This window comes from Bombina bombina, chromosome 5, assembly GCF_027579735.1.
Source record: "Bombina bombina isolate aBomBom1 chromosome 5, aBomBom1.pri, whole genome shotgun sequence".
Classification (NCBI taxonomy): Eukaryota; Metazoa; Chordata; class Amphibia; order Anura; family Bombinatoridae; genus Bombina; species Bombina bombina.
The window spans coordinates 785,037,086-785,060,967 of NC_069503.1; the positions used below are offsets into that span (position 1 = coordinate 785,037,086).

General features: G+C 36.6%; 1 protein-coding gene across 1 annotated transcript in view; it reads right to left on the bottom strand.

Annotated features, from left to right (window-relative positions):
• Nucleotides 1-23,882, bottom strand: part of DOK6 (docking protein 6) — a 465,273-nt gene that overhangs the window by 222,454 nt on the left and 218,937 nt on the right. Inside the window, exon 5 of the mRNA XM_053715854.1 lies at nt 17,787-17,976. Coding sequence (XP_053571829.1) covers nt 17,787-17,976 — 190 coding nt within the window. The remainder of the gene's footprint in view (nt 1-17,786; nt 17,977-23,882) is intronic.

Genomic DNA, 23,882 nt, shown 5'->3' on the forward strand with positions numbered 1-23,882 from the left:
GGGCTTATTAGTGCGGACCATAGGGAAAATACTATAAAAACAACATTTCGTTGGTATCTTACGCCCCTAAAAACATCACACTATTCAATAAATAAGTCCAAATTATGCTATAGAGGCTGTGGGATACAGGGTTCTTATAAACATATGTGGTGGGATTGCGAACCCATCAAAAATATTTGGAGAATGCTCAATGATCTCCTCAGTAAAGTTTTAGACGAACGAATAGTACTAACCATAGACCAAGCACTTCTTCATAGGCGATTGCCCAACCTGAACCCCACCATTAATAAATTCATTAAAATACTCTGCACGACCACTATGCATAGCGAGGCACTGGAAGGAAGGTCCCCCTACTTGGAAAGAAATACTAGACAAAATAAAAGACATATACACACTATCGGAAAGGGTAGCATGGATACAAGGAGACACTACACAGTTTAACAAAATATGGTTCTATTGGATAATGCACTCAACAATGACAGTCAGGTGACAGAATCCACAAATAGAAGATTATGGTAAAAACTCTATAAACTAGATGCTCATAGTTATAAATTGGCCAAAAGACGCACTCAGCTTAGACCCCAGACATAATTGATTGACAACACAGACATGATTTAATGTTTATTTGTATTCTTATTTTTGTTTTTATTTTCTTTTTCTTTTTTTTCTTTTTTATTTCTTATTTAAGTTTGTTAATGATCATTACTCATGATATCTATCATAGATCAATGTTAAGGATTTATGAGTTAAAAATGTTCCCATGTTGATTTAAGATGACACATTGTCTGAGGCACTGTAATAACTGCTCTCAGGATGTATATACTGTTATTTATGCTGTGATATGGAAATAAAAATAATTTCAACATAAATTAATTATTCCTATTTAAAGCTAAATACTTACCTGTAAAATAAATCCTAATATAGCTACAATATAAATTATAATTACATTGTAGCTATTTTAGGATTAATATTTATTTTACAGGCAACTTTGTAATTATTTTAACCAGGTACAATAGCTATTAAATAGTTAAGAACTATTTAATAGTTACCTAGTTAAAATAATTACAAAATTACCTGTAAAATAAATCCTAACCTAAGTTACAATTAAACCTAACACTATACTATCATTAAATTAATTAAATAAAATACCTACAATTACCTACAATTAAACCTAACACTACACTATCAATACATTAATTAAATACAATATCTACAAATAACTACAATGAAATAAACTAACTAAAGTACAAAAAATAAAAAAGAACTAAGTTACAAAAAATAAAAAAAAATCTACAAACATAAGAAAAATATTACAACAATTTTAAACTAATTACACCTACTCTAAGCCCCCTAATAAAACAACAAAGCCCCCCAAAATAAAAAATGCCCTACCCTATTCTAAATTACTAAAGTTAAAAGCTCTTTTACCTTACCAGCCCTGAACAGGGCCCTTTGCGGGGCATGCCCCAAGAAGTTCAGCTCTTTTGCCTGTAAAAAAAAACATACAATACCCCCCAACATTACAACCCACCACCCACATACCCCTAATCTAACCCAAACCCCCCTTAAATAAACCTAACACTAAGCCCCTGAAGATCATCCTACCTTGTCTTCACCTCACCAGGTATCACCGATCCGCCCTGGCTCCAAAATCTTCATCCAACCCAAGCGGGGGTTGGCGATCCATCATCCGGTGGCTGAAGAGGTCCAGAAGAGGCTCCAAAGTCTTCATCCTATCAGGGAAGAAGAGGCGATCCGGACCGGCAACCATCTTGATCCAAGCGGCATCTTCTATCTTCATCCGATGACGACCGGCTCCATCCTGAAGACCTCCACCGCGGACCCATCTTCTTCCGGCGACGTCCAACTGCAGAATGACGGTTCCTTTAAGGGACGTCATCCAAGATGGCGTCCCTCGAATTCCGATTGGCTGATAGGATTCTATCAGCCAATCGGAATTAAGGTAGGAATATTCTGATTGGCTGATGGAATCAGCCAATCAGAATCAAGTTCAATCCGATTGGCTGATCCAATCAGCCAATCAGATTGAGCTTGCATTCTATTGGCTGATCGGAACAGCCAATAGAATGCGAGCTCAATCTGATTGGCTGATTGGATCAGCCAATCGGATTGAACTTGATTCTGATTGGCTGATTCCATCAGCCAATCAGAATATTCCTACCTTAATTCCGATTGGCTGATAGAATCCTATCAGCCAATCGGAATTCGAGGGATGCCATCTTGGATGACGTCCCTTAAAGGAACCGTCATTCTTCAGTTGGACGTCGCCGGAAGAAGATGGGTCCGCGGTGGAGGTCTTCAGGATGGAGCCGGTCGTCATCGGATGAAGATAGAAGATGCCGCTTGGATCAAGATGGTTGCCGGTCCGGATCGCCTCTTCTTCCCGGATAGGATGAAGACTTTGGAGCCTCTTCTGGACCTCTTCAGCCACCGGATGATGGATCGCCAACCCCCGCTTGGGTTGGATAAAGATTTTGGAGCCAGGACGGATCGGTGATACCTGGTGAGGTGAAGACAAGGTAGGATGATCTTCAGGGGCTTAGTGTTAGGTTTATTTAAGGGGGGTTTGGGTTAGATTAGGGGTATGTGGGTGGTGGGTTGTAATGTTGGGGGGGGTATTGTATTTTTTTTTTACAGGCAAAAGAGCTGAACTTCTTGGGGCATGCCCCGCAAAGGGCCCTGTTCAGGGCTGGTAAGGTAAGAGAGCTTTTAACTTTAGTAATTTAGAATAGGGTAGGGCATTTTTTATTTTGGGGGGCTTTGTTGTTTTATTAGGGGGCTTAGAGTAGGTGTAATTAGTTTAAAATTGTTGTAATATTTTTCTTATGTTTGTAGATTTTTTTTTATTTTTTGTAACTTAGTTCTTTTTTATTTTTTGTACTTTAGTTAGTTTATTTCATTGTAGTTATTTGTAGATATTGTATTTAATTAATGTATTGATAGTGTAGTGTTAGGTTTAATTGTAGGTAATTGTAGGTATTTTATTTAATTAATTTAATGATAGTATAGTGTTAGGTTTAATTGTAACTTAGGTTAGGATTTATTTTACAGGTAATTTTGTAATTATTTTAACTAGGTAACTATTAAATAGTTCTTAACTATTTAATAGCTATTGTACCTGGTTAAAATAATTACAAAGTTGCCTGTAAAATAAATATTAATCCTAAAATAGCTACAATGTAATTATAATTTATATTGTAGCTATATTAGGGTTTATTTTACAGGTAAGTATTTAGCTTTAAATAGGAATAATTTATTTAATAAGAGTTAATTAATTTCGTTAGATTAAAATTATATTTAATTTAGGGGGGTGTTAGGGTTAGACTTAGCTTTAGGGGTTAATCCATTTATTAGAATAGCGGTGAGCTCCGGTCGGCAGATTAGGGGTTAATAATTGAAGTTAGGTGTCGGCGATGTTAGGGAGGGCAAATTAGGGGTTAATACTATTTATTATAGGGTTAGTGAGGCGGATTAGGGGTTAATAACTTTATAATAGTAGCGGTGCGGTCCGATCGGCAGATTAGGGGTTAATAAGTGTAGGCAGGTGGAGGCGACGTTGAGGGGGGCAGATTAGGGGTTAATAAATATAATATAGGGGTCGGTGGTGTTAGGGGCAGCAGATTAGGGGTACATAGCTATAATGTAGGTGGCGGCGCTTTGCGGTCTGCAGATTAGGGGTTAATTATTGTAGGTAGCTGGCGGCGACTTTGTGGGGGGCAGATTAGGGGTTAATAAATATAATACAGGGGTCGGCGGTGTTAGGGGCAGCAGATTAGGGGTACATAAGTATAACGTAGGTGGCGGTCGGCAGATTAGGGGTTAAAAAAATTTAATCGAGTGGCGGCGATGTGGGGGGCCTTGGTTTAGGGGTACATAGGTAGTTTATGGGTGTTAGTGTACTTTAGAGTACAGTAGTTAAGAGCTTTATGAACCGGCGTTAGCCAAAAAAGCTCTTAACTACTGACTTTTTTCCTGCGGCTGGAGTTTTGTCATTAGAGTTCTAACGCTCACTTCAGACACGACTCTAAATACCGGAGTTAGAAAGATCCCATTGAAAAGATAGGATATGCAATTGACGTAAGGGGATCTGCGGTATGGAAAAGTTGCGGCTGAAAAGTGAGCGTTAGACCCTATTTTGAGTGGCTCCAAATACCGGAGTTAGCCTAAAACCAGCGTTAGGAGCCTCTAACGCTGGTTTTCACGGCTACCGCCAAACTCCAAATCTAGGCCTAAGTGTTTGTTTCCCATGATTTTAAAAACTTTGATATAAAGGCTTATATTCAAATTCTTTAAATTAGCTTTGTAGACAAATCTAAATTGAGAAGCAAATGCCAATATATTAATTTATTTACAAAACAAAAACAGTGAATTTTTGACATGCCAATAGTTTTTATTTAGAACTTCAGGTGTTCGGGCATTTTATTATTGCAGGCGCAATATTGTTGTCCTTTATTAGGTGCTTCCTGTTTCCTTTTATTTGCCAGTGTGTAGGTTCTGCATTGTACTACCTGGGTGCGCTATACTGTTGTTTTGGATTTCTCGCTGCTGACCTTAGGCTTGTTTGTTCACTTGCTCTTGGATTCTCCTTTGGTTCCTTTTCCTTCTGATATAGTTGCTGACCTGGCCTGGATTTTGACCTTGATCTGCTTAATCCCTTGGTACAGTAATACTTTTGTCTACCTAATGCTGAAGTTGACTTTGAACTTGACTGTGAGTTTGCCGTTACCTGGTCCTGTTTGTGTCCTACCTGCCTATATTTAATTGCCCTTGTATAAACTGTTTGCTATGTCCTTATCTGTGTCCCTGTGCTTTCCTTGTGGATTGAGGGATTTCACTTCTCCTGACGTTGGGATAACAAGACTACTGGCCAGGTAATTAGAATGATAGGTGGGATCTCTCGGCAGCTCTGATAGAACTAAATGGAAATTTAGAGATGTTGAACCACAATGTTTAAACCATAAAGCATAAGTGTGCTTTTAAAAGTGAATTTGTGGCATTTCTTTTCACTTTGCTAATCTGTTGTAAAGTGGCAAGGCAGGGTGGATTTTAAATAGCTCAATTTGACAAAAGGCCTTTGTTTCTGGTTGAAGTCCATAATATGGCAAGCATAGCTCAACATAGCATGGAAAAATAACAGTCCATCATTACTTTAAGAAATAAAGGTGAGGAAATCAAAATATTTTAATAACTTTGAAAATTTCTTCAAGTAAATCAGCAAAAAACAAAAAGCATTAAGATGAAACATGCTCTCATGAGGATTATCACAGGAAAACCGAGCCAATAAACACCTCTGCTACACAGGATAGGTTTGTTAGATTCACCAGTCTCAGAAATCACCAATTAACAGCACCTCAGATCAAAGGCCAAATACATTTTTTTACTAACTTCAAGCTGCAGACAGATCTCCACATAAGCTGTTCAGAAGAGACTGAACTGTATTTAGGCCTCCATGGTAGAACTACCACAAAGAACCACTACTGAAAGTGACAAATAGGAAAAATAGACCTGTTCGAGCCAAGGAATGCAAGTAGTGGACATCAATTTACTTCTTGCATTCAATGCTCTTTCACCTGATCAGTCCAAATATTAGATTATTTTCTTCAACCTCAGTATTTTTGTAATATATAGATAGGGTGAATGGATGATATCAGGATTTCTGGTTCCTACTGTGAAGCATGAGGAAACAGATATGAGGTGTGTTTTTTATGATATGATATATATTTATTTTGGAAAAACACTATGCAAATATTTCTATATTGCACAAATAATTCCAGACACCTTTCAGAATTAATATTGCATGATTTTCTTGTCTGTAAAGTAAAACTCGAAAAGACTTCTCTCTTTGGGTCCGATTGTCACAATAGTGCTATGTTATAAAGGTATCCGCTGAAATCAGTGTTTGAGGGCAGTCACACCAAGAGGCGCTATATTTAACTTCTCTGTGGAGGGCGATGCTTCTCTGACACTGGAGGAATGTAAAAAGCAATATCACCATTTACAGCAAAGGTGTAGTGTAGATTATACCTTTAGACTGTTTTGAATGGCAATACAATTTACATGTGTGAACCAAAACCGAACCTTTTTTGTAACAATACAACAGTGAAAAAAGTACATGAATAATAAACCTATATAGGGTATATTGCACATGTGAAGAAAGATTTCCTGTATGGGATATTAATATCAAATAGATGACAGTAGCTGCATTTTTTGTTTTACTAAAGTGCATTTTTTCAAATCTAAAACAGGATTTTAGGGAGCAGATTTATTAAATGTCGGGTGTACATGATCCGGTGTAGCGGATCATATCTCCTCGACATCGCTAAATGCCCACAGCATACGCTGTCTGCATTTATCATTGCATAAGCATTTCTTGTGAAATGCTTGTGCAATGCCGCTCCCTGTACATTTGCGGCCAATCGGCCGCTAGCAGGGGGTGTCAATCATCCCTCTGCTTCTTAACTTATGTATCCGACGAGCCAGAAGGTTTTCACGGAAACAGAAGCATACGCTGCTTGTTAAATATACCCCTAGGAATTGACTGCTTTTTTAATATTGTATTTTTAGAGACACAATACATTTTAACTGTACTGTACATGTATATTTCTTATATAGCAAAACGCTGTATAAAATGTGTTCTATACTAATAACACATTTCTTACAGTGTGGCCTCAATATTAAAAGTAAACCCTTTCAGTACTGTGTAAACTTGCTTTGATACATTTATATTACAAAGGCACCAAATATTGTAAAACGTACAGCTTCCATTGCTTTACAGGTGAAGTGGGTCATGCACATGCACTAATGATATTATGGTTATTATATAAGAAAACATTTCTTCAGAAAAAAACAATGTAAGTCCAGCACCAAGACAATCACTATCAGTGCAAGCTTTAAAGTTTCTGCACAAAACTCTCAATACTGCAATAAATTCCAAATAAAGATGCACATGGATATACAAAATACCTTCTTTATTCACATCTCAAGGTAAAAAAAAACAACGTTTCAGTCCACATGACCTTAATCATGTGCATTGTTTTTCCAACAATAACTGAAATACATTTTGAAATATTTTTGATGACACAAAGAAAAAAGTTGAATACAATGAGGTCTATTTATCATAGGTCTGTAGGACCTGATCCGACAGTGCGGATCAGGTCCGATAGACATCGCTGAATGCAGAGAGCAATACGCTCTCCGTATTCAGCATTACACCAGTAGCTCTTGTGAGCTGCTGATGCAACACTGCCCCCTGCAGACTCGCAGCCAATCGGCCGCCAGCAGGGGGGTGTCAATCAACCCGATCGTACTCGATCGGGTTGAATTGTGGCGATCTCTGTCTGCCTCAGAGCAGGCGGACAGGTTATGGAGCAGCAGTCTTTAGACGGAGCTGGATAAATGGGCCTCAATGTCTCTTTAATGTAATTTTCCTTTTTTTAATGGAATTAATCTAAAGCAGAATTCTTCTGTTAGGCCTTCTACCTCAGAAATCATTAGCTAGTTAACACTGACTAACGTTGATTCATTTTGTAATCGAATCAAATTGTGCTGAAGTGAAGTGCTTATGCTTTCTTACAAACTTATTGTTATCTATGATTATATTAAACAAGTTCAAGTGTATAGTGGTAACAAAACCAACACCATATATGTTATGTATTTCAAATATAGTGTGAGGGTAAGATAGGTGAGAAAAGTTAGTTTGGAAGAATTTATAACAAGAAGTCAGACTAATGATGTTTTATATGTAGCTGTGTACTGGTGCTCTATAGCTGCCTCCCCCAACTGTGAACAAGAAATTAGGCTAAGTGCATATGAACTATGATGAGGTATAGACTGATACATGCCACTATCTATCTTACACCTAGATTACAAGTTTTGCGCTATAGTGGGTGTGAAAAGTTGCATTATTTCACCCTCCATAGCGCTGCCATTATGAGTTTCTAAAAAGTTGCCTTGTGTGTGCGATATGGTGGTGATGAGCTCCATACCAGGGCTGCTTTGACGTGCTCATGCACGCTTTCCCCATAGACATCAATGGGGAGAAGGTGAAGCGCGGAATGACGATCGCCCTAACGCAACCTCATTGATGTCTATGGGGGAAAAAAATTACGTTTAAACCTAACACCCTAACATAAACCCCAAGTCTAAACACCCCTAATCTGCTGCCCCCGACATCGCCGACACCTAAATAATGTTATTAACCCTTAAACTGCCGCTCCGGACATCAACAACACTAACAAAAGTTATTAACCCCTACTCCGCCACTCCCCGACATCGCCGCCACTATAAAAAAGTTATTAACCCCTATTTCCTCGCACCACAACATCGCTGACACTATAATAAAGCTATTAACCCCTATTGCGCTGCTCCTCGACACTGCCGCCACTAAATAAAGTTATTAACCCCTAAATCTCTAGCCTCCCACATCACCGCCACTAAATAAACCTATTAACTCCTAAACCACCAGCCCCACACATCGCAAAAAACTAAATTAAACTATTAACCCCTAAACCTATCACCCCCTAATTTTATATTAAAATCTCAATATCCCTATCTTAAAATAAATAAAACCTTACCTGTGAAATTAAAAAACCTAAGTTTAAACTAACAAGTAACGTAACATAACTTTTATACTAAAATTAAAATAACTACCAACTAAAAAAACTAAATTACACATTAAACAAAAAACTACTACTAAAAAAAATTAAATCTAAAATTACAAAAAATAAAAAATTCTAAATTACGAAAAATAAAAAACACTAAATTACAAAAAATAAAAAACACTAAATTACAAAAAATAAAAAACACTAAATTAAAAAAAAATAACAAACGAAATTATCCAAAATAAAAACAATTACATCTAATCTAATAGCCCTATAAAAGGACCTTTTGTAGGGCATTGCCTTAACTTTACGGGTAAGATGTACAACTACCACTAAAAAAGTCCCATCACTAATCATATGAGGTTCGATTTTACTTGCAATGCATTGAGCTGGTGTTCTTCACCTTCCTGATCATGAAATAGCAATAGTGCATAGGAGGTGGGGCTTCTAAAATGCAATGGAAAAAGCATGTTGTATTATTATATATAAAAATACTCTATTACTACAAACTGTAGTGTTTTACCAGGGATAGTATTTATTGTCTCAGCAATGAGCTCCTCTATACTCCCATGGCCCGTGAAGAAATGCACTATGCTTGCCACTTGTTTCAAATAAACAGAGCTACATCATAGAGGTTAAGAATTCCCTGACTCAAGAAAGAAAGTCTGAAACAGATTTTGCTGTTGGAAAACAAGGAGTTATATTTGATGCACCAGGTAATAGTTCATAAAATTATCTGGCCTCTTTGGAAAACCAAGCAGTGCCTTTTGTCTCTTATTCTATACAAGGTTAATTACTTTCTTAACACACCATGTTGTTTGTAGAAATTGTTTCTTTTTTAGTGTAGATGAAATTGTTGTCTAAATTTACATATAAATGAAAGTTACCATAACTTCCAAGCTCACTAAACATTTACTTATCTAAGGATTTAAAAAATTGTTTTACTTTTAAATACAAAATCAATATATAATTCAAGCTCCCAAAACTATATTTTCTTTTACACAAGTGGTGAGAGTCTTCAATCTATTACTCCTGGGAATTACTCTTCCTGACCACTAGGAGGAGGCATATATTCTCAAACCCGAAGAGGTCTATAAAACCTCTCCCAACTTACTGGTAATCAGTCTTGTCTTTGCCTCTGCTGGGGTAAGGTGAAGAATAAAGGTTCTTCTGATATTCTTCTGTGAGAGGGGTTCTCAGACTGATTTGAGGCCCATTTCCTGTAAGATAGCTGCTGATAGATGGAGGGATGTATTTGAAGTTGGTAGTGGCACAGTTACTACCCAATGGGAGTTAGTCACAGGCCTTCCACAGGTGTCACCGGGACATGTCTTTAGCCTCTTCCTTTTGGGTCATCAGTATACCTCTATTCCATATCCTCTGCGTTATGTTTCAGCACTTGTTTGGCTATCTACTGGATTCTGGTTAGAAGATGTCTGGGTGCCTATAGGTAATTACATATTTTTTTAATTTAGGGGCACTCATTTATACTTTTGTACTCTGTTGCCTGGGGACAGTGTGTTTGTTTTGTTTTGCTCCTTTTTAGTTTATAAGACTCTATTCCATTGTAAAATGTTTATGCATGTTTTCCTTTTATCGGTTAGTGCACATCGGCCAAGTGAGCTTGTGCATGTTAGTTTGCCAGGTTTGCACGTCAGCTAATCGGGATAGCGCACAAGGTTGTTGTTTTTTTGCGCAGACACAGGTTTTTCTAGCACTCATTAGTATATTTAACCATACTGTTTACGCATGTGTTCCATCTCTGTTTGAGTGCGCTTTTGAGTTTCTTATTGCACTCTGTTCTCTCAAGCATTATTTCTTGTTTTTGGTGTCCAGTTAGCACTTCCTGGCCTTGTATTTTTTATGATGCTTTTTAACTTGGAGGGTGTAAGTTATTACCCTGCTTCAAAGCTCTTTTTAGGGGGCTAAAGCCTTACTGTTGCATTTTATACTTTTTGTAATTTTCACTAATTATGGAGCCATCTGTGTCTGTCTCTGAAATCTCTTTATAAGTTAATTCCTCTGAACACTTTCCTACCAATGTGAATTGTGTTTATTGTAAACTTGCCGATGTATTGCCTCCAGCTTTGCTGTGCAATCCTTATTTAAATGTTATTATTCATCCAAATAAGACTAATGCTGCTCTTAATTCTAAAGGTATCTGTCCTCCTACTATTTGCCACACAGGGGAGTTCTACAAATTTTTCTCGAGGATTAAAAAATGTTGTATGTTCTACTATATCCAAAATGCAGGTGGCTATGCCTTTATGTAAGCGTGAAAGGTCAGTTCATGATTTACTCTATACTAGCTCTAAGCCTGTATTACATAATGTTCGTGATCCTGGTTCTGATGATTTATTTTTTGGGTGTGAGATATTTTCAGGATTTTGTTTCTGATTATAATTCTGTGTTATCCTATTTTTCTGTTTAAGGTTTATCATATTCATTCCCTTTTAAAAGAGATGTTATGTACTTTAAGTTTTCAAGATCCTAAGGTATCTGAGGATGTCTGTTAAACATTTGGAATTAATTTATATGGTCTAATGAGGTATGTCCTATCACTAATGCTGTATCTGAGATAGTTTCTGGGGATTGGTCTTAACCTGGCGGTTTATTTTGACTTTTGTGCAGCAAGGTCAGTTTATGTCCTTTACAAATTTTAGAGGCCTACCTTCATGTACCTAGTCATTATCAGTTTCTAAGGTTTGCTTTTCAGGACAAACTTTTTCAGTTTGCTGCTTTTCCATTTGATCTGGCTACTGCTCCCAGAATATTTTCAAAAGTTATGGGTACTCTCTTGTTTGTGATAAGAGCCCATTGTTTTTTCTGTTTTCTTACCTAGTCAATATTTTGGTTCAGGCTTCATCTTTTCATTTAGCAGTATTTCACACCAACAGATTTTTGTTGTTTTCAGCAGCATGGTTGGAGAATCAATTTTCCTAAGGGTTCTCTTGTTCCCCAGTCCAGAGTCACTTTTCTGGGTGTCCAGATAGACTCATTTTCTATGAGAATCTTTCTGACCGAGCAAAGAAGGTTGAAGCTGTTTTCAGCTTGTTCTGTGTCCTTCAGTAGCTCTTTGTTGTTAAATCTTTGTTTATGGTTTGTTAACCTGGGATCAGGAAGGTTTTCCGTAAGGTTTGGAAGGCCTTTATTTTCAAGTGTATGGTTTATGCTTTTTTCCTAGTTTTCTTTTAGAAATCCTAGGATTCTGTTTTTTCTTCAGGCTTGTTTGGATTTATCCGCCAGTTCTTTGAAGGGTCAGTTTTCGTTTCACTGGAAGATTGTTAATCTTCTTATCATTTTATGTTTTTTTCTGGCTTTAGTTAGGATTAAGCTTGTCATTAAGAAAAACATTTCCTACTTGGAAAATTTAATTTGGTTTTAAGGTGTTTTTTTTGTGCAGGCTCCTCATTTTTGAGCCTATGCATATGTGCTTTTGTATTGGAAGTTGTGTTTCTTTTGGCAATTATTTTTCATTTAGGAGATTTGTCCACTTTATCTTGAATTTCTTCTTATCTTGTTTTTTTCATCAGGATAAGGCAGTTTTGTGGACTAAGTTTGATTTTTTTTTTCTAAAGTGGTGTCTTCGGGGCAATATAAGTTGGAAATGGTTGTTCCTTATTTTTGTCCTAAGATTTCTATGGAGAGAATTCTCCATAATTTGGTTTTGTAGAATTTTTTTTTTTTTTAGAGATGTGTATCTTCCTAATTGGATCACTGCCTTTTAGTTCCCAGGTCAGTTTCTACATTTTGTTACTTTTTTTTTTTTAGAATGATCCTTCTGTTGACCAACTTTGCTAGACAACTATCTTGTTTTCTTTACATATTTTTTTATCTTTCCATTTTGGATGTTTTTTGCTTTTCCAAAGCAGCCTTTGGTGGAAAGTCCTTCCGTTAGTAATCTCTGCTTGATTTAGTATTGTGAAAAAAAAGAGTATGTAGATAGATTTTTCTATATGTCATGCTTGTCCCGCCCTCATAGCTTGTGCACATCACTACTTAGGTATCAGTTTCAGGAGTGATGAATTGTGGACTCTCACCATATGTATGCAAAAAAACATAATTATGCTTACATGATAAATTAATTTCTTTCATGGTGGTGAGATATTTTTTGCACCTCTTTTTTTTCCTGCTCCTTTTTTTCTTTTCCTTCATTTCTTGCTTGGCTATATGACTGATTACAAGTAGTGAGATGGGGTTTTATAGAGCTGTATTATAATAGGTTGAATACATTATTTAACACTGAGAGAAATTTTTTATTATTATTACTTTATTTTAATTATTAATAATATTGCCATTTATAAGAATAACTTTTTCAGACAGAATTTACATATACATTTTCAAAACTGCACTATATATTTTATTCAAATGATAACATCCAAACATACATGTGATTTTTATTTGTCTTTTAGTGATTATCATTAAACAGTATTTCTATTAGTCCTGCTAGTGCTCCTGCAAGTGTTCCTGCTAGTGCCTTTCAATGACATTAGAAATTTTAGTTCTTGCTTTCACAGCAAGACCAGGCAGACCTAAAGTGACCACACCATCTATAGGCCAAGCTAATATCATTATGAAACAGAAAAGCATTTGCATTTCACAAATCAAGCCAAGTGGAACAAGCTACATTCTACATTTCAAAAGACCACTGACAAATTGCTGTATTTATGGAAGATTTCTTTGTCAAAAGAAAACAAGTCTTACTATTAAAGGGACAGTTTACCCCCAAAAAATATCCCATTTAAATTGTTCCCAATGATCCATTCTACCTGCTGCAGTGTATTAAATTGTTTATAAGTACCTCCTTTACCCCTATTTTAGCATTTTAAATAGCTGATTTAGCTTGTGGTTTCCCAACCTATGCTGAAAGTTTTGATACTGGAGTCTAAGCTATTGATTAGCCTAACTAAATACAGCCAGCAGAAGAAATTAAACTCACAGTGGTGTGCAGGATAGTTAAGTAATAAAATTATAATTTTCCATTGTTCTTTCTATGTATTGAGCTTTAGTTTTCCAGACAGATATAAGATAAGGAGGCAAGTGTGTGTACACAAAGTGATAACATAATGAAATCTGATATTACCTGAAACTCAACCCATTGTAATAGTCTGTGGCTTAAAAGCACAAAACCAGTTACTTCATATAAACAAATAAAGCTGAAAATGCAATTTCTCATACATGTTATACTCTGCAGCTGGCATTGAAAGTACATAATATAAAAACAATTTTACAGTGTACTGTCCCTTCAAGCATAGGCTAAACTATACAGAAATATCAGAATGGAAGACTGAAAAAGGCATCTTGTTTGCTGAATAATTTAACATTGCAGTTCATGTGAGGAGATGGCAAAATGAGAGTCTAACACCACAGTGTGTTAAACACACAGTTAAAACATGATGCATGAAATAATCAGGTGTTGAGTGCTTTATCTATTCTGGAGTTGATTACTTGCACAGGATCAACTGCACTTTGACCAGAGACATACTACTCTATTTTGTAGATGCATGACATTGCTTCTGGCTTAAATTTGGATGGAAGAGGATACATTTTCCAACAGGGTATTGATCCTAAACACCCATTGAAGCTGTGCCAGGAGTGCTAATATAGGGCTAGATTACAAGTGGCAAGCTAAATTTTGCGTGCGAGCGATAGTGGGTGTTCATGCACACCAGAAAGAGCATACCTATTACAAAGCTGAAAGTAAACGCAATCACATTTTTCGCTCGTCGGGTTAGCACGACTGAAACGCTTGCATAAAGTGTAGTGCATTAAAACAAAGTTGCACTAAACATGACATAAATACATTGAAAAGTACAGTTACATTCATTTAAACACTATGTGATAAAAAATAATAATCATATAAATTTAAAAAAAAGATATATGTGTACTTTTGTATTTTTGTGTTTTACTGTATACATACTGTACATATGTCCCATTCCAATGTTCTTCACATACAGGATAATGTAATTTTTATTGCAAATATATATTTGTGTGTGTATATATATATATATATATGGGATATAAAACGGAGTAAGGAGATATACATGATAATAAACCTGTGCTCAATAAAATTGAGCAGAGGTGTGTGTTTAATAGTGGGATATTGACACTACCTGTCGCGCATCTCTGTCAATCTCCTACTATTTTAATTAGCTTGAGTTTAGCCTCATCATATTCAAGATTATATTGATGCTAAATCTGTATGCAATCAATTTTCAGTATCAAAAGGCAGCAGTAATTGTAAATGAGCTCCCAGATTGTAAGAGCCTAGTCGCAGATTAATCCTGTAGTATAATCAGATCAATATACATATACAGTATAATTATTTCCTGAACAGCCTATTGATAGTATAACAATAGTGATTAACTGCTCAGTGGGTTTCTATAGGTACATATATGCATGAATATTGAACAGCATAGCTATCATCACCTTAATTCAACCTGGTTATCTCAATGGGGCCTATCTATCAAGCTCCGAATGGAGCTTGATGCCCCGTGTTTCTGGCGAGCCTGCAGGCTCGCCAGAAACAGCAGTTATGAAGCAGCGGTCACAAAGACCGCTGCTCCATAACCTGTCCACCTGCTCTGAGCAGGCAGACAGACATCACCGGAAATCAACCCAATCGAGTACGATCGGGTTGATTGACACCCCCTGCTGGCGGCCCATTGGCCGCGAGTCTGCAGGGGGCGGCGTTGCACCAGCAGCTCTTGTGAGCTGCTGGTGCAATGCTGAAGATGGTGAGCGTATTGCTCGCCGTATTCAGCGAGGTCTGGCGGACCTGATCCGCACTGTCGGATCAGGTCCGCCAGACCTTGATAAATAGGGGCCAATGTGTTTTTAATCCTCTGTGAATTTTAATGCAGATGTGAAAAGATTGCATCTAATTTTTTTAAGTGTAACATTTTTATTGCACTTTGTGTATATTATCATTATAATTGGCATTCAGTTTTTGTGTAAACTTACTTTTAGTTGTATCTTTTAACCGAGTGTATCTTAATATACCTGTATATACCAATTCACGTATATCTATTCCTATACATATATAGGTATAGATATCTAATTTACATTAACATTATCATACACGCACACACACACATATATATATATGTATATATATATATATATATATATATACACATACAGTATATATATATATATATTTACTGATAAAAATTAAAAACCTTTCTAGGTGAAGAACATAGGAATGTAAAATATGCGTATTGTGCTTAGCACACATGAAGAATTGCTAACCTCAATGCACATTATTGAAATGTTAAAAAATATCAATAATTATAATAATAATTATTATTATTAAAAATCATTATACATACTGTAGAAAATTCTAAATCATTTATAGAATAGTTTTTAATAATTAGTAGGACTATTTTTTAATAGTTTATATTTCAATAATGCACACTGAGGTTAGCAATTCTTCATGCGCGCTAACCCTACAGATATACAGGTATAGGTATATATATATATATATATATATATATATATATATATATATATATAATATTATTTACAATAAAAATTACATTGTTCTATAAGTAAAGAACATTGGAATGTGAAATTTTAATAACTCCTATCTGGTTAGTACACAAGCGATAGGTATTAGTTTTTTTTTCTTCTGAGCTCTCAATTGACTTCTATGGGCAGAATACATTAAAGGGACACTGAACCCAAATTTTTTTTCTTTCATGATTCAGATAGAGCATGCAATTTTAAGCAACTTTCTAATTTACTCCTATTATCAATTTTTCTTCGTTCTCTTGCTATCTTTATTTGAAAAAGAAGGCATCTAAGCTTATTTTTTGGTTCAGCACTCTGGATAGCACCTTTTTATTGGTGGATGAATTTATCCACCAATCAGCAAGAACAGCCCAGGTTGTTCACCAAAAATGGTCTGGCATCTAAACTTACATTCTTGCATTTCAAATAAAGATATCAAGAGAATGAAGAAAATTTGATAATAGGAGTAAATCAGAAAGTTGCTTAAAAATTCATGCTCTATCTGAATCACAAAAGAACAAATTTGGATTCAGTGTCCCTTTAACACGGTCACAATATTGTTAAGTCCTTTGGTAAACATGCGTCAGGTTTTGCTCACGTGCAATCTTATAACTTTCAACTTGTAATACGCGTTACCCAACATGCAAAAATATTACTTTCACGTTTTCAAGTTTACACTCGAGTGAAAGTGCTAAATAACACGCCTCGTGTAGTCTGGCCCTTACATTGCTTTCCCTTCCCAATCACTAGACCTCAACCCCAGTGAACATTTGAAATAAGAAAATGTGAAACATACTGGTACATCTCTAGGTACTCCCGCGGATGTTCTAAAGGATTGCTAGAATAATGCGGAGTTTAAAATTCTACACAAACTTATAGAATCATTGTAAGACATAGTTAGAACAGTCAATAAGAGAAACAGTGGTCATGCCAAAAAATCTATTTTCTCTAAGCACTAACACAAGTTTTTTTTAACTGAAAGTTATTTTTATTTGAAAAACACTAAGTCAAACACAGTTTTTCAGAAATGTTGAAATAATAGCAGACTGTGGTAGTAGACCCTACTGTGTGTGTGTGTGTCCCATAGAGGAAAAAGAGAAAACCTATACAGATCAAATAATATTACTGTTGTTGTATCCCAGCTTGAATTCACATAAATTGTGTGATGATTAATACCAGCATTTTGTACTGTATTAAGCCCAGAGAAAAGTTGAAAACGTCAATTCAAGTATATTTCACAGGCTCTGCTAAGCTTACAGTGTCACAACATTTAAAAAAAAGACATACTTGTTGCAAATACAGAAGAAACAATACAATCTATTCCCATGAGTCACATAAGAATACATCATTAGCATGCATAATACATTGCACAGCCTGATTTAAAATTCATATTTATGGGTGCCAGCCATTATGTGTAGCTTAATCAAAACTCATATAATGTTTATAGATGCAATAGGCAATCTTAGTTAAAATACCTGTAAATTCTGGGTATATAAAAAGAAATAGATCGAAATTAAAAATGTATTTTATTCAAATTATAAAACATTTAATTTAGGACTAAAGATGAATGCAGTGAGAATAAACTCAAGTCATTTTAAATATAAGGTTTAATAACTGACTTCAACTTGGCGCTTAATAAACTATTGCTTTTACCTTCCAGATTCAAAAGTGAACCATGTTGAATCTCGACCGTATCTCCTCAAGGAACTTAGAGGCCACATGACCAGCTTCAGTTTTGCATTGTGGATATCCCACAGATAGATGTTTTCATGTGTAATTTGCATTGTGCATTCTCCATAGATGTCTAAATTTGGTGTTGGCATAAGGTACACGTTGAAACGTTCTATAAAAAATAAAGAAAAGTTGATTCAATATTTACATTTATTTGAATATATTTATCATGTACTTTAAATTTGTCCAACATTGTTTTAAACAGTCATTTTGTTTGTTTGCTACAAATATAAACAAACATAAGGGTACAATTGTTTGCCATTTTCAAAATATCCAACACAATGAAAAAAGTGGTTAATGGGGAATAATGCAAAGCAGTACATTGGTCTTGAATGTTGGTGGTTAAAGTGTTAAAATTGTTAGTATAGATGGATATTTCAACAGGAAAAGCATCTATTTCAAATGACAAAATAAAGTTATTTGTAAATAATTTAATATACTCCAGCAAGTAAAATGGTTATTAGAAACTTAATGGGCTAGATTACAAGTGGCATGCTATTGTTAGCGTCGGAAACGATAATCAATATTGTGAACGCACTAACTAGCGCACATATTATAAGTTAAATGTAAATGGTCGCTCTTAAGCGCAAATATAATGTGTGCTTAAAGTATTAGGGGTCAATTTATCAAGCTCCGTGCGGAGCTTGATGCCCCGTGTTTCCAGTGAGGCTGCTCCATAACCTGTCCACCTGCTCTGAGGCAGCGGACAAAAATCAACCTGATCGAATATGATCAGATTGATTGACACCCCCTGCTAGCAGTATTGCACAAGCAGTTCACAAGAACTGCTGGTGCAATGATTAATGTGCTGTTGGCATTTATCGATGTGCAGCGGACATGATACGCTACATCGTATTATGTCCGCTCGCACTTTAATAAATTGACCACTTAGAGCGCCTGAAGACCTAGCATAAAGTGTAAAGGTTAAAAAAAATCAACAAACACAACATAAATACATTAAAATAAAGTATTACACTCATATATGCATTTTTCAATAAAATACTTTTATATAAATATTAATAAAAAAGTTTTATACGGGTTAAAAGGGGTATAGTGTATGGCACGATATTTGACTGGGAATGGATATTATGTATAAATATACTATGGGCCAGATTACAAGTGGAACACTAAATATCGCTTTCATGAAAGTGATATGTTCGCTCCACTTTGTAATACCAGTGCACGCTAACGCACTGATGTTACAAGTTGTCAGCAATGTTACAATATTATCTATTTTAAGAACATAGGAATGTAAAGTACGAGTAAGACGAATCAGGGTTTGCGATTTAGGTCTAAATCGATCGGGTTAATGCACATGAAGAATTGCTAACTTCAATGCGCATTATTGAAATTTTACATATAAAATATTTAAAAATATGAATAATAAATTATTACATACTCCCTACAATCAAAATCATGTACCCAACAGACAACATCAAGAACATATTCCACAGACCTACCATCATTATGATCATCATTATAATGCTAATAGGACCCCTCATGCACCACCCCCTAATGATCACATTGGTAGAGAGCAATCTAACTGGCCGAGACCCACTGGAGACACTGACCAGAGAACACGGCCATCTTTTGAATACACCGATAGATACCAGGTGCAACAAATCAATGACAATGAGCCCACAATAAATGCCAACACAACACCTTCCCAACAACATTTTTTAAGGGGGACCACTTATCACCAGGACCAGACAGTATGGCAAGCCACAGCACGGTCATCATTACCCCAAAGGCTAAAAAGTCCATTTGGAAGCGGGGAACAAGAGGAAAAACTACAAAGATTAAAGAAAAGTTTTTTTAATCTGTCCTCTCACCCATTATTAAATAATGAGATAAGAGTCCTAGGAAGGGGGCTTTCCTTTAGTACATCTAACACTTTTAATACCTATGAAATATTTGTAGATATTAATAGCTACATAAGAAAATTATTACTCCAAAAAGACTTTGCTGACAAACAAATTAAAAATGGTAACCTTAGACCTATCACAACCGATATAATGGATACACATGTCAATGAGGGTTGTTTTGTATATGAACCACATACCCTAATTGATTACCTATTTGATGAATATATTCATATTAATCTTAAACTGAAATCCACCTTTGTTCCTCCAAATCTAATACTAACCATATTGACATTTTCTCCAGCTTAGTTTTTGAAGATTTAAAGAAATTATCTAAAAACATGAAAACATTGCAATATAAAAATAACCTGAGTCCAGGAGAACGCAAAACTTTAGCTGGCCTTGCTGGGATACCTGATTTGGTCATCTGGCAGGCCGATAAGGGTGGGGTGTGGCTTTGTAGGACATGCATGATTATATAACTGAAGCCAATCGAATCTTGAACGCTAAAGAATACTATAAAATCCTATGTGGAGATCCTACTTTGAAATTTCAAAATAAGTTACAACATATTTTGTAATTGGGATTAGACCAGGGTATCATAATCAAAAATGAAAGGGGTTTCTGCTTCCCCAAATACCCTAGTGAGGACAAATACAAAGTATACCGAAATTGTAAGATGGTAAAAAACAATAATCTGATACTGAAATGAACTAAGAACTGATACTCTCCTTAATTTAAAAATGCTGCCTTCTTTCAGTCTCTCCCCAGGGACTGTAATAGATACAAAATTTCAAAGATAGATGGAGCTGGTCTTATGTTGGTATTATGTTGTGGATATGTAGATACAGTGGGGCAAAAAAGTATTTAGTCAGCCGCCAATTGTGCAAGTTCTCCCACTTAAGAAGATGAGAGAGGCCTGTAATTTTCATCATAGGTATACCTCAACTATGAGAGACAAAATGTGGAACAAATCCAGACAATCACATTGTCTGATTTGGAAAGAATTTATTTGCATATTATGGTGGAAAATAAGTATTTGGTCACCTACAAACAAGCAAGATTTCTGGCTTTCACAGACCTGTATCTTATTCTTTAAGAGGCTCCTCTGTCCTCCACTCATTACCTATATTAATGGCACCAGTTTGAACTTGTTATCAGTATAAACAACACCTGTCCACAACCTCAAACAGTCACACTCCAAACTCCACTATGGTGAAGGACACCAGAAACAAAATTGTAGACCTGCACCAGGCTGGGAAGACTGAATCTGCAATAGGCAAGCAGCTTGGTGTGAAGAAATCAACTGTGGGAGCAATAATTAGAAAAAGGAAGACATACAAGACCACTGATAATCTCCCTCAATCTGGGGCTCCACGCAAGATCTCACCCCGTGAGGTCAAAATGATCACAAGAACGGTGAGCAAACATTCCAGAACCACACAAGGGGACCTGGTGAATGACCTGCAGAGAGCTTGGACCAACGTAACAAAGGCTACCATCAGTAACACACTAAGCTGCCAGGGACTCAGATCCTGCGTTGCCAGACGTGTCCCCCTGTTTAAGCCAGTACATGTCCGGGCCCGTCTGAAGTATGCTAGAGAGCATTTGGATGATCCAGAATCGGATTGGGAGAATGTCATATGGCCAGATGAAACCAAAGTAGAACTTTTTGGTAGAAACACAACTCGTCATGTTTGGAGGAGAGAGAATGCTGAGTTGCAACCAAAGAACACCATACCTACTGTGAAGCATGGGGGTGGCAACATCATGCTTTGGGGCTGTTTCTCTGCAAAGGGAACAGGACAACTGATCCGTGTACATGAAAGAATGAATGGGGTCATGTATCGTGAGATTTTGAGTGCAAACCTCCTTCCATCAGCAAGGGCATTGAAGATGAAACGTGGCTGGGTCTTTCAGCATGACAATGATCCCAAACACACTGCCCGGGCAATGAAGGAGTGGCTTCGTAAGATTTGGAAAGAATTTATTTGCATATTATGGTGGAAAATAAGTATTTGGTCACCTACAAACAAGCAAGATTTCTGGCTTTCACAGACCTGTATCTTATTCTTTAAGAGGCTCCTCTGTCCTCCACTCATTACCTATATTAATGGCACCAGTTTGAACTTGTTATCAGTATAAACAACACCTGTCCACAACCTCAAACAGTCACACTCCAAACTCCACTATGGTGAAGGACACCAGAAACAAAATTGTAGACCTGCACCAGGCTGGGAAGACTGAATCTGCAATAGGCAAGCAGCTTGGTGTGAAGAAACCAAATGTGGGAGCAATAATTAGAAAAAGGAAGACATACAAGACCACTGATAATCTCCCTCAATCTGGGGCTCCACGCAAGATCTCACCCCGTGAGGTCAAAATGATCACAAGAACGGTGAGCAAACATTCCAGAACCACACAAGGGGACCTGGTGAATGACCTGCAGAGAGCTTGGACCAACGTAACAAAGGCTACCATCAGTAACACACTAAGCTGCCAGGGACTCAGATCCTGCGTTGCCAGACGTGTCCCCCTGTTTAAGCCAGTACATGTCCGGGCCCGTCTGAAGTATGCTAGAGAGCATTTGGATGATCCAGAATCGGATTGGGAGAATGTCATATGGCCAGATGAAACCAAAGTAGAACTTTTTGGTAGAAACACAACTCGTCATGTTTGGAGGAGAGAGAATGCTGAGTTGCAACCAAAGAACACCATACCTACTGTGAAGCATGGGGGTGGCAACATCATGCTTTGGGGCTGTTTCTCTGCAAAGGGAACAGGACAACTGATCCGTGTACATGAAAGAATGAATGGGGTCATGTATCGTGAGATTTTGAGTGCAAACCTCCTTCCATCAGCAAGGGCATTGAAGATGAAACGTGGCTGGGTCTTTCAGCATGACAATGATCCCAAACACACTGCCCGGGCAATGAAGGAGTGGCTTCGTAAGAAGCATTTCAAGGTCCTGGAGTGGCCTAGCCAGTCTCCAGATCTCAACCCCATAGAAAACTTTTGGAGGGAGTTGAAAGTCTGTGTTGCCCAGTGACAGCCCCAAAACATCACTGCTCTAGAGGAGATCTGCATGCAGGAATGGGCCAACATACCAGCAACAGTGTGTGACAACCTTGTGAAGACTTACAGAAAACGTTTGACCTCTGTCATTGCCAACAAAGCATATATAACAAAGTATTGAGATGAACTTTTGATATTGATATCTTCTAATATTCTGGTGGCAAAAGGAATTAGACTTGTTGTGTATATAAGGGTGCAATATACTCACTCCATAAGATGTATGATGTCTGCTCATCTATAGATCATCACATTTATGAAGATGGGACTCAAATTTATTATGCAAATCACCATAAAGAAATACATTCAACAAATAACCTGGGTGCACAGTACATATAACGTTATATATTAACAACATTATAAGTATATCTATCAGTGAATATTAAAAATTCAAGGCATATTACTTCTAACAATCATTTTTAATATTCACTGATAGATATACTTATAATGTTGTTAATATATAACGTTATATGTACTGTGCACCCAGGTTATTTGTTGAATGTATTTCTTTATGGTGATTTGCACAAGAAATTTGAGTCCCAGGTGTATAATTAAATTCTGTCCTATAAAGGTATGTGAAGCACCTTTTCCCAATTATTCATGAGTACGGGGAAACCCGAAACGCGTCCTTGGTCGGATGTATGCTGCTTTCTTTTATTTATACAATGTATCAAAAGTTAAATGTTTTTGCAATTGCAACATTGTTAATAGAGTTGACCTTTTGTTTCAATTCCGGGTCACTGTGGGTTTAAATAGATCTCTATTGTTAACTATGATTATGCCTGATGAAACGGTGTGGAACAGACTGAGAAACGCGTTGCAAAATAAATACTGTTTGTTTTATACCATGACCCGGTATTTTTGCTTCTTTCCACGATCCACTTGTTTTTGAAACAGGACTTTTACCACGGAACCTTTCATACACTGACACTGTCAGTTTTAGAGAAAAGTCTTGGTGGCGTGAGTGCAGCAGGAGAACACCTATCAGCTTGCAGCTCACCTGGTCCGGCCATTGGCCCTAAAAACGTGGGTGCTACTTTCTAGACACCTATCTGTAATCCACAGGTCCTCTGGGTGAGACCTC